Source organism: Mytilus trossulus, chromosome 6 (assembly GCF_036588685.1).
Source record: "Mytilus trossulus isolate FHL-02 chromosome 6, PNRI_Mtr1.1.1.hap1, whole genome shotgun sequence".
NCBI classification, from domain to species: Eukaryota; Metazoa; Mollusca; class Bivalvia; order Mytilida; family Mytilidae; genus Mytilus; species Mytilus trossulus.
In genome coordinates, this window is record NC_086378.1 from 66,321,336 (window position 1) to 66,332,511 (window position 11,176).

Consider the following 11,176-nt stretch of genomic DNA (forward strand, 5'->3'; position numbering starts at 1 on the left):
CAAAATCATTTATATAACAATTTAACGGCACAAATAACCAAATAAATAAATGATTTGAATTCAATGACGAACCAGGATCAAAGAGTGAACGATAAGCAGTCAGAACCTAGTATTTTTAAAATCTTTTTTATCTGATGTGATCTTCCTGTACATTGTTGTAACTACCAAATTTTATATTTGACTTTTCAAACATTTCATTCCTAGCTCCGGATAATTGTAATTACAGAAACATGTGTATAGCCCAATGAAATCGTTGAAAAATACTTGTGTTCCAATATATAAACACTAACATAATGTATTATTGATAATGGCTTTTTGAGAGATTCCATGCAATTACAAATCCCCCCCTTCATTATTGTATCACAAAAGGGTTAATATTGCATGAATACTTAATTGGTGAATATTGACCCGAGTATATTTTTATATTTCCAGTGCTATATATCATGTATCCTAGGAACTTCAAGGATAGATGTATTTGTCATCACTATTCATGCAATAACCAATGTATTTATTAATAGCTGAGTTATAAAAAAAAGTTTAATAATATTTGTGTCGTTGATCACATCCTTAATTTGAAGCTTTATTTGTATCGGTGCAAAATGATTCGCTATTCCACGCTTAATTATCTTTCATTCTGTATAACATATGTTGTTGCTATACCATAAAACTAAGAATGAACCGATGATTGTAAACAACACATAACTTACAAGTTGGCTAACAGAATAAACAAATACGTTGACAGGAAACGATCATTTTTATTAGAACTATTCTTTCTTAAGGTATAAATGGTCATTTGGGACTCTGGGTCGCTTGCAGCCACCAACAATAGGTTCTCCTACATTCACAACACTGAGGAAGGCGGACGTAGTATGGATACCAGTATTTCGGTTTTAGATGTGGACAAAACATGTATAGTTTCAGTGACAAGAAGTTGGCAGGATAACAGAAAGATGGGGACCACAGCATAGAACATGGCAAATTGCTGCAGCGTTGTTTGCTGAAAAATAGATGAACATAATATGGTTAATTTGGAGATATACCGGGAAACTGATATGCCTGTCCCTTCTTTTTCTCTTTTTACTAGCATAAAGGCTATGTTGTTTGAAAACGACAATTAAAAATTATCTGTATGATATGTTTCATAAAGTCCGTAATAAGAATTGAGAAACGTTACTAAATTATACATGTACATACAAATATCAACATACATGACATCACGTGCTTCCAAGACAACGTCACAACAATGCATAGAAAAAAATCAGATTTAACTCGTAATTTTATTTTTGTAGTATAAAATTGCAAATATAAGGATCGAATGCTTCTTTTTAATATTTGACAGGATTTAATCATGCACGTGCATGGCAGCCGATCTTGAAATATACCACTACAATTCCTATCGCATCAGTAAATTGTAATAAATTCTCATACTATAAAATTGAAGTGCGTGTCATTGAGATTTGGATCCTACTTTTATAGTGATTCTTCAATAAAATTACGAACAGCAAAATAAGAATATTATAACATTAACAAAATAAATAACTTACTGTCCACAGTTTACATAGGTTATTTGGCTTTTCACATAATACCAATGGAAATAACAACCACCGTTCTTTATCCATATTTTTGGAGGCACTTTCAATATTGAATATGTCTTGTAACACAATGGAATTCCAAGATCAACTCTATATTAAAAACGAAATAAGTATTTTAGTGAAGTTTTAACCAGCTGATACATAGACACTAGTTGAAGTATTTATTTAACTGTACATAGTTCAACTTAGACAGTCACTATAATTACCAAACGGACGGAACAATCTATACATTTTCGTGAATGCTTTATTAGAAATCTCATAATATATTTCGAAAAATATAATAATATGAGCATCAGAAGACGCGATGTACACGCCAATGAGAACAGATGATTTGAAATCGAAAACGTTCACAAGAAAACAACGTGATACAAATTATTATACATGTTATATATAGAATATTTCAAAACACATTAAGGACGTCATATTACTGATCTAAAAATTTCCCATGTATTCGTTTTAATTTTTTATAAATTTAAATTGAATTGAATTAAATTTACAAAATACAAACGTTGGTGAGCTTATTTACGAACTTGAATTTAATTCTCTCTTCCAAGCCATTATTTGTATTTGTTCACAACATTCAATATATATTCAGCTTTTCGAGCCTCGCCTTCTGTCGAATTTTGCCATGTACATACAGTACTAGGATTTGATTTAGTTTTCAAATTTACTTACGGAGAAACAGGAGGTTTTGTCAAGTGAGCAATTGCTAATTTCGCAGCCTCGACTTCAGCTTTTATCTCTGGATCTTTGTCTAATGTTGCTTGCATTTTTTCAACCCTGGAACAATAATTAATCAATTAAAGTGTAATTTATACATCACATGCGAATTGTTGTTAGTGAAAACAATGCATTCTCCAAATACTGCATACTTAATATATTAAAACCACACCAATCAAACGAGCCATATTACCAAAACGAATCTTTGTTTTTATCTTTTATGCCCAACTATTTTCGATAGTTGTTTTCTGTATTTTATTGTATCCAGCTGCTTTTATTTGTCATTTCCAATTTCAGATAACTTAATTTGAAAATCATCCTTCCCCCTTCAAAATATGAATCGACTTTCATTGATGTGAAATACTTACGGACAATGGTCATCCTCGCCAGTCATGACACCAGCAAACGGCTCTCTAAAACAGTCTCCATCATTTGGATCACACTGATCCTCTTGTGCATAGCAAGATAAAGCCGCCAACACTAAAAGCTAGTAAAGAAAATAAAAGATTTTCACATTTTGTAAAAAAGAAAAAACAGGTTAAAAACAATGTGTATTCCTTGAAAAATTTCTAACAACAGATTAAATAAAAGATTAAGCAAAAAAAACAAAAAAAATAAAACCATGCAGTCAACATTAATAAAACACCTAAACAAATATTTACTTTAAAAGACGCTAAAATATGCCTTGCTTGTTGTACGATTTTAAAGCGATCCCTTAAAACGCTATTTATTTTTAGTTCTTGTTTAATTTTGAAGTGTTCACTGAAATGCTACGTGTTGTTGTTGGTTTTTTTTTGTCTTTGCTTTCATTTTTTTTGCGGGGAAGTAGGGTGGTATGTTGTACTGTCCATTGGCTATTGAGGTTCCGTAGTTTCTGTTACCCCTTTTTATTACACAATAGTTATCAAAGGTACCAGGATTACAAGACTCTTAAAAATCGGAACAAAAGCGTAAGGGTTTTGAAAGTAATCTAGCTTTATAAAGATTGAAATAAGTCACAAGACACATTAACTTAATTTTCAAAAGCCAAAAACAGTATCTTTGCGAAATTTCTTTATTTGTTTTGGAATACAAACATAGAATTCCTATGTAACTTGAAAAATATTGCTTACCAGAATATAATGCATAGTTGTTAACTTGAATACATCAAAATCCAACAACTTCTAGTTATGTTGTTAGAAAACTCAACCACGTATTGAGTAGGCGTATACCGTTTGAATAAGTATTCTTGATACTCACTCCCCTTGTGTTGGAAACAGTCGTGATTTCACGTGGCTTTACAAGATCATCAGAAGAAATTTTCACAGACCAATTTCGCTACGTTTAGACACGCCTCTTTAAAATCAATCCTATACTTGGTGTACTTTTCCTTTTACATATTTAATATATGCGAAGCTGTGAACGATGTGACGCTTGTCTCTATTAATATCTTAATTTTTAATAAGTAAACAGATTGTGATGTCGCAGATTGTTAATTTTCTGCAATCATCAAGTTTTCTGTTTTCGTTAATGTCAGCTAGTACATGTAGAAATAATTTATAGCATAATATTTATCTACCATCCTCCAGACCTTTTGTTATATTTTGCTTGTTTAGAAAGGGGGATATTGCAAATTTAAGGGATAACTTCTTTAACTTTTAAAAGTTACTTTCATAGTTTCCTTGCTTTCATTGAAAACTAAAAGCCGAACTGACTGGTGATGATTAATAACTTGCTCCCTTTACTTAGGAGTCATCCCTTGAAACTATATATATTCAAACAGAACACTTTTCTTTCAAACATGCTTGTTAAACAAGCATTTCTGAAAGAAAAGTGTTTTGTTTGAATTGAATTTAGTTATCAATTAACATTTTGGCTTTTATGCTCATTATCAATTATATTCATCTGTTGCTACGCGTGCTTATTATTTCCGCGGCATCGCCTCGCGAAAATTTATTTCCGCTTTAGTACATATTTTTTGTTGCAGACTATTCATTTTTATCCTGTCTTATGCAAGGTAATTCGTTAGAAGCTCTTATCAGACCAGGTCATTTACTCCCCCCTCTTATTTATTACTATAACATTGTACAACAAAAGACATACTTTGAAGGTCGACATCTACATGAAAGGAATATGACTTTTAAATTGTAATTATAGTTCAGTGATGAAAAAACACAATAATAATAATAATAATAATAAAAAAATATATATAAAACTTGTTGAATTTGCAGGTAATGAAAGATTAATACGAAAAAAAACCAAGTTGACATTTGACCTTTAACTATATTGGAATTCTGTTATTAAAGAGGAATCAGATACAGAAAAAAGAAGGATCTGTTCTTGTCATACTTTGTCAAAATAATATGCACACTTTAAAAAAAAATGATTTCAATTTACCAATTGTGAGCTTTACATACTTATGAAGAAATATTCCACCTGCACCTCAAAATGGGGTAGACACCTTAACATACAGATTCTGTGTGTAATGGTCGCTTAATTTAACCATTTATTCCAGTTGATACCTCCTATTTCCTCAGATCTCCGAATGTGTTTCATATTAGAATTTTATTGTTAAGGTCTAAGGTAATTTACTAAATTGTTTCTATAACGAAGTTAAAATCATGTTTTCAAAGATTTAACAGACATGCTAGATATCCTTTTCTGTAATTTGGAAGTATCATTATATATTTATAACTCTGATGCTATAGATATAATTAAAATTTTCGAATGTAGAAAGAATAGGAAATATAACAAACGCAATCATAACTTAATAAAAACATATGGACAAGACATGGCAATAGATATTTTCCGTTCGAACAAAACCGTCCTCTGTTCTTCTATTAGAGTTATCGGCAGACACAACTTGTTAATGGCAGTGTACTTGCTATAAGCATCACCATGCATGGGGCCCATACGTTCCGAATTGAGTTTGGTTAATACCTCTCAGTCTGTAAAAGAGGGGCGAAATATACAAGAGGGACAGTCAAACTCATAGATTGAAAATATACAATGACATGGCAAAAACAAACAAAAAAACCAAACAGACAAATAATACTACAGAAAACACAACAATCATATAAAACTAAAGACTAAGCAACACGAACCCCATCAAAAACTAGGGGTGATCTCCGGTTTCATGTGGCAAGTTTTGTGCAGTTTTTGTTTGTCTTTTTGTTTATCTTTTGTTTATTAAATACTGGTCATTTTTTGTTCCTCTTCGGTTTATGAGTGCTAATGTGACATACCTATTGTATCTTCCAACGTTTTAAAATATTTCTAGAACGAATTGTTAATTAAAAATATCTTATCATTCCATTTTAAGGTAAAATATCAAAAACATTTAGTTGTTGGTGAATTTAAAAAATCCAACCTTCTGCACTTGTATGCTTACAACTGAGTATATCTTCGTAACTTCTAAGCTTACTATTTAAAAAGAGCAAACGTTAAAAGAAACAACGTTTACAAACATATTCTGAATTACAAAATCCGCCGGGGGGGGGGGGGGGTAGGTGGTTTGGGGGGTAGGTGGTTTTTAGGTTGTTTTTTTTCGATATAACTGAAACTACTATAACACAAAAGTCTCAGAATATACATATAAAAAAAACCTCCAATACAACTGTTTTCAACGGTACTATACAATATGTCGATACATTTGTACCATTTAGTTTGGTATTTCACAAGGTCGTGTTTTGCCCTGAATGTTTATGACGTGTTTATTATAAATTCATCAGTAGTTGAACTTTGTTGATTGATACTTGTACAAGTTTTTTTTAAAGTTGTTATTGGCTTTGAACTAGGTGTAAGTAATAGTGAATACTTTTAGATCTGTACTTTGTGTTTTGTTTGTTGTTGGGTATGTATAAATATCGTCTACGTCCGATTTGTTTTTTGTGATGTTTTTCTTCTTTGTATTGATCTGATGAGTTAAGCCCTTTTAGATTAAGTTTGAAAGTTTGTTCTTTATTATGTTGTGATGTAACCCCACTGTTTAAAATACTATATTGAATATCCCAGTGCATCAAAAATGAAAGGACTACTATCATTGGTTAATATAAATGTACTTAAAAATGTTCCTTTATTCGTTTCAAAGTTAACGAAAATATCATATAGTAAAGTAATTAATAATATAGTTCATTTCTAAGTTGTTTTATTACTTATTTCACTATGATTGTATGTGATTGTATTTTGTATGTATTTACCTCTTGTTTCAAATGTCAATGTGACGAAGTGTTGATATTGTTTTGTCTCAGGTTAAAGGAGGGTGAAGCGATCACAAAACCTGTTCAACACCAACTCATTCGTTTATATGCCAAATACAAGTATGGAGCCTTTAGTTCACTGGTTGTCGTGGCTTTATATCAGCCATAGTTGATTTTCGTAACCATTTTGTTGTAAATTATGCTGTTAGTCTTCACAATGCAATTGTTTTCAAAATATTTGGATAACTTTGGCACATCTTGTAATGCTAGGTTAATTGTTGGTTGATTGAATATGTCGTCATGTGTAGTACATGTACGATCGGCATGACCATCTTTATTTTGCTTGCTGATTTTAGTAGTTCGATTATGGATTAAGAGTATGCAACATTGAAAAAAAGAGCAGAAAAAAAAATAAAAAAATAAAAACTTATAAATTGAAAACACACGGACCAAGCCATTGCCAAAAAATAGTCACAACCTAAAACAACTGAAGGCGTAGCAAGCCGAACTCCATCAATAATTTTAGTTATCTCAATTGGTGCTCCCGAAGAGTTAGAAGATTATGCTCCACATATAGCACCCGAAATATTGTACTTCAAAAGCCAAATTCATGATGTCACAATTGAGTGAAAGAGGATTGTGGCTTCGATAATTAAAACTTATCTGTTATCATAACAGATGACAAAACAGGCGCGCTATATAATCTCTATTGTAACTGTATATATTTTTATGCTGACTTTGTTACTTTACTATTTGATTTTTGCTAGATGCACTGTTGAAAGGCATACAGTGACCTGTTTTTGTTAAGATTCTTTTCCTTCGGTCTTTAAACGGATAGTTGTTTCAGTGGGAGTCATACAACAATTCCGAATCAATATATTAAGATAGTGGAATATATCCTTTTTTAAGGTATTAAGAAATAATAAGACGATTTTAAAATGTTTAAATTTTATTTTCATTAATTTTTCATGAAAACTGGTTTTCGCTCTCACATCTTCAGCACTTGTATCTCTTACATTCACAACATTGTGGTAACCTTTTCTCTATTCTGATGTACTTATACGGGAAACTATGGTGACCAGTGGGACAAGCTATCCACATATAGAAGGAACGCTTACAAGACGGAACACATCTGTACACGTATGGGGTCCATTGATTACACGGAACGTGACTGCAAAGTTGCTTACTGAAATGAAACAAAAAAGTAATCATAAAAATTGTAATAAGTATCAAACTAAAATAAATTCGACAAAATTGGGGAAACAGATAGCTGGAGACCTTATGGTACATTATTGAAAGAATGAAGGTGGTACCATACACCTTGACGAAATTTAATCTGGCTCTTTTTCTTTAAATTTTGACAAAATATTTACTTTGACCTTCTGACAACAACATATAATATTCAAAAAACGTGAACAACACACTGTCACAGAGACGTTTGGACAAGCACTAGTTTTGTTTATTGAAAAGAATTTAATAGAACGTTATTAGTACATTCAGTTGATTTTGAAAGAGTTATCTCCCTGTTATGTAATGATCGTGACTAGGTAACTTTGGTTCTAAAAACATTAAAAGTTAAACATGTACTTACGGACAATCCAAGTATTTCCAGATTTGATACCAGAAGTAATGCAAGACATAACACATTTTCCCTTGGTACCAGACTTGTTTGGAAGGGACGTAAGACAGGTATTTATATTTACACATTCCAACCGTCCATACAAACCTGAAAACAAATCAACAATTGATATCCTTCCTTCAATATGTAAATTAAAAAGAATTGAATCCTGATTAAAATATCTATGTAGCAATGCATATTTATTCATCAATTTGCATGTTGTTTTTTTTATCCTGTAAAATAATTTAGCAAACTGGTACTTTGACAGTAACCGTTAGATGTATTGTTTTATATATTGAAACGGATAATTTTATTACATTTATTTAATAGCCAACTTCCACTAGCCTATCTTACAAAGACATTTACCTTATTTCTTTATCTCCCTGTTCTAAGTCCTTAAAATAATCGTTGTCTTCGGGTATACATATTCTTGTAGGATCGGCAACTTCAGCATCAACAATATGACAGTTCTTGTCTATTCGTTTTTGATGCGTTTTGTTATTTGATTTTGCCATGTGATTATCGATTTTCCTCTGAGTTCAGTATTTTTGTGATTTTACTTTTTATTCACTTTTTTTAAATCTTTTCTTTGCTTGGTAACTTAACTGCAATACAACAGTATCAAAACTTACACTGGATTAGCTTCAAACATTAACTCATTGACAGCTCTATCTGTTTCTACCTTAAGCGTTGTTTCCCTATCTAAACTTCTATTTATTTCAGCTCTACAAATACAAAATAAAAATTTAAACGCAAACACTACAGACAAAAATCACGTTTTTGATAATAAAAATGTAGCACTAATGATGACAATGAAAGTTAAAATATAAACATTAAAAGATAAAATTTCAGCAGTAAGTATAAGGTTAACGATAAAGATATTCTTCAACCTTTATGATAATTATATATCAAAGTAACATAAATTCGTTTTCACATCAATCTGGTTTGTCATAGATTCATATAGTTAATCCGAAAAAAATATGAGGCTTTTTGGTTGCATTAAAATCTTGTGCAGTCCATTATATTCATTTGAAAGTGTCTCCACCAAATTTAATAGCCAACTTCCACTAGCCTATCTTACAAAGACATTTACCTTATTTCTTTATCTCCCTGTTCTAAGTCCTTAAAATAATCGTCGTCTTCGGGTATTGGTGGTGTACATATTCTTGTAGGATCGGCAACCTCAGCATCAACAAATTTATACAGCAAAACTAACACAACCTTCGTATACGTAAACGTTTTATGGTAAAAATAAAAAAACACAACTAAAACAAACTTCGAACTGTAACAACTTATTAGGTCAAAAACTAACACAACATCAGTAAAACATTTTGATAAAAAACTAACACAACTTGAACTACGTACCACTTCTAGTCGAAAAGCAACACACACTTCGTAAGACGTCTTTGAAAAAATATATATACTTGTATATATACATTTTATATTTTAGTTATATTGCATGGTTCCATCTTATTACACAAGATTGTCATTTTGACAACAAATTTTGCTTTTAAAAGATCGAGTAAAATTGAAAACAAAAAAAAGTTAAAAGATGTGCTAGAATAACTCAGTTTATACACTTTGTATATAAAGTAAAGTGAAGCGTAAGGCAAAAGAATTTAGAAAAACGAATATTGTTTGAAAACATGAATATTTTTGATAGTATCATTTATAAAGTGCAAACACTGAATACAGATTTTTTTCGTATTGTTTTACATAAATATTGCTGAAACTTACGAGAATTGTGTGAAACAACATGATCAGATCTGATCGTATTTAGCATATGTATTTACTCCGAAAGATTTAATCTATACTCTAACGTTGTTCATACACCACGTGAGTTTGTTTCTGTCAATCTTCATAAACTTAACGAACACGTACATGATTGATATCTCCTTCAGAAATATGCAATGAGATAAATTATGCAAATGAGATTTATAATCACCACGTATATGCAACTGACATTAAAAAGACAAGATGTACAGAATCGATGATATTATTCATACAAAATATGTCACAGTGTTGTTTTATTTTTTTAATTGACGTAAATCAATGACGATCAAAACCTTGATTTATGAGTTAAAGTGTCCTTTTGGTATATTTAACCTCTTTTCATTATCAATTAATAATGTGTGGCCTTTAGAACCTAGGGTGTCGAAGGCCTTTCTCGGATATTGTTTGTGGTTGGTTATAGTCATCTTGATAAATGGAAGCAAAAAGATCGTTTAGTAAATTGAGCTAGAAAAAAAACTTGTACATTTTCTAAACGCGACATAGTTTTTATGTTATATTAAAGATGTGCGTACTAACTCATTACCGCTGAAAATGTTAAAAAATATTTCAAAAACTAACTCTTTCTATATCGGTGGTAGCTAACTATTGTGTGTCAGTACATATACATTATGTAATATATATTGTGTGTATCTCTAACAAATGAAATTTAATTTGTTGACAATGTGTGAATACATTCCTAACATACCTTTATGTCATAAACTTATCAGTTTGTAAGGTTTCATTCCCAAGTTTTTGTGTAATGTGTTTCCAAAATTAGGAATACCCTGTTCTGAGAGATCCTCCAATGTTTGGTGATTTCGCGCATGCCTTCCAAAAATTGCTTATTTTGAGTAGAGGAAAGATTTGCTGCTACGAAAGGTAGCTAAATTCAAACCAAGCACACTGCCAATGATGCAGAGCAAAAATGATTTCAATCTGATAAAAAATTGACTTAAGTATAACGAATTTTATCTGATGCTGTATTTTTTTAATGGACATTGGCAGGATATTGTAAATCACGGGATTGCAGTTATTTTTTCAATCTAGAACTTGCCAATTTTAGTCTTTTTTATGCCATCGGAATGATTAAACAATAACATAAACAATTTTATTTGCGGTACGGTGTTGATATAACGAAATCAGCAATGCGCGGTATCATCGGCTGCGCGGACACCGGGAACTCCACTGTACATGGTATACATATGTAACACCATTTATTTTAAACATTTGTTTGTTTATTTTTCTCAGTATTTTACATTAAAAAAAATAATATCTTTTCATTTTGTCTACATACT

The 11,176-nt window shown here is 31.1% G+C and overlaps 2 protein-coding genes across 2 annotated transcripts; both read right to left on the minus strand.

Annotated features, from left to right (window-relative positions):
- Positions 1–759: 759 nt before the first annotated feature.
- Positions 760–3,512, minus strand: LOC134723674 (uncharacterized). Its single transcript, XM_063587230.1, has 5 exons — positions 3,425–3,512; positions 2,681–2,799; positions 2,268–2,372; positions 1,545–1,682; positions 760–997 (listed from the first exon to the last, which is right to left on the minus strand). Exons 1-5 carry the CDS (start codon positions 3,437–3,439, stop codon positions 790–792), a joined length of 585 nt encoding a protein of 194 aa, XP_063443300.1. The 5' UTR covers positions 3,440–3,512; the 3' UTR covers positions 760–789.
- Positions 3,513–7,471: 3,959 nt separating this feature from the next.
- Positions 7,472–9,932, minus strand: LOC134723675 (uncharacterized). Its single transcript, XM_063587231.1, has 5 exons — positions 9,846–9,932; positions 9,202–9,329; positions 8,741–8,833; positions 8,082–8,216; positions 7,472–7,676 (listed from the first exon to the last, which is right to left on the minus strand). The coding sequence occupies exons 1-5, from the start codon at positions 9,864–9,866 to the stop codon at positions 7,487–7,489; spliced, it is 567 nt and encodes a 188-aa protein (XP_063443301.1). The 5' UTR covers positions 9,867–9,932; the 3' UTR covers positions 7,472–7,486.
- Positions 9,933–11,176: the final 1,244 nt, after the last annotated feature.

Coding starts and splice junctions, on each gene's coding strand:
- LOC134723674 (XM_063587230.1), bottom strand. Junction 2,373..2,680: donor GGCGAGGATGACCATTGTCC/GTAAGTATTTCA, acceptor TTATTGTTCCAG/GGTTGAAAAAATGCAAGCAA. Junction 1,683..2,267: donor ACAAAACCTCCTGTTTCTCC/GTAAGTAAATTT, acceptor TTTTTAATATAG/AGTTGATCTTGGAATTCCAT.
- LOC134723675 (XM_063587231.1), bottom strand. CDS start 9,866: ATGTTGTTTCACACAATTCTC. Junction 9,330..9,845: donor TGTTGTTTCACACAATTCTC/GTAAGTTTCAGC, acceptor ACGTATACGAAG/GTTGTGTTAGTTTTGCTGTA. Junction 7,677..8,081: donor TGGAAATACTTGGATTGTCC/GTAAGTACATGT, acceptor GTTTCATTTCAG/TAAGCAACTTTGCAGTCACG.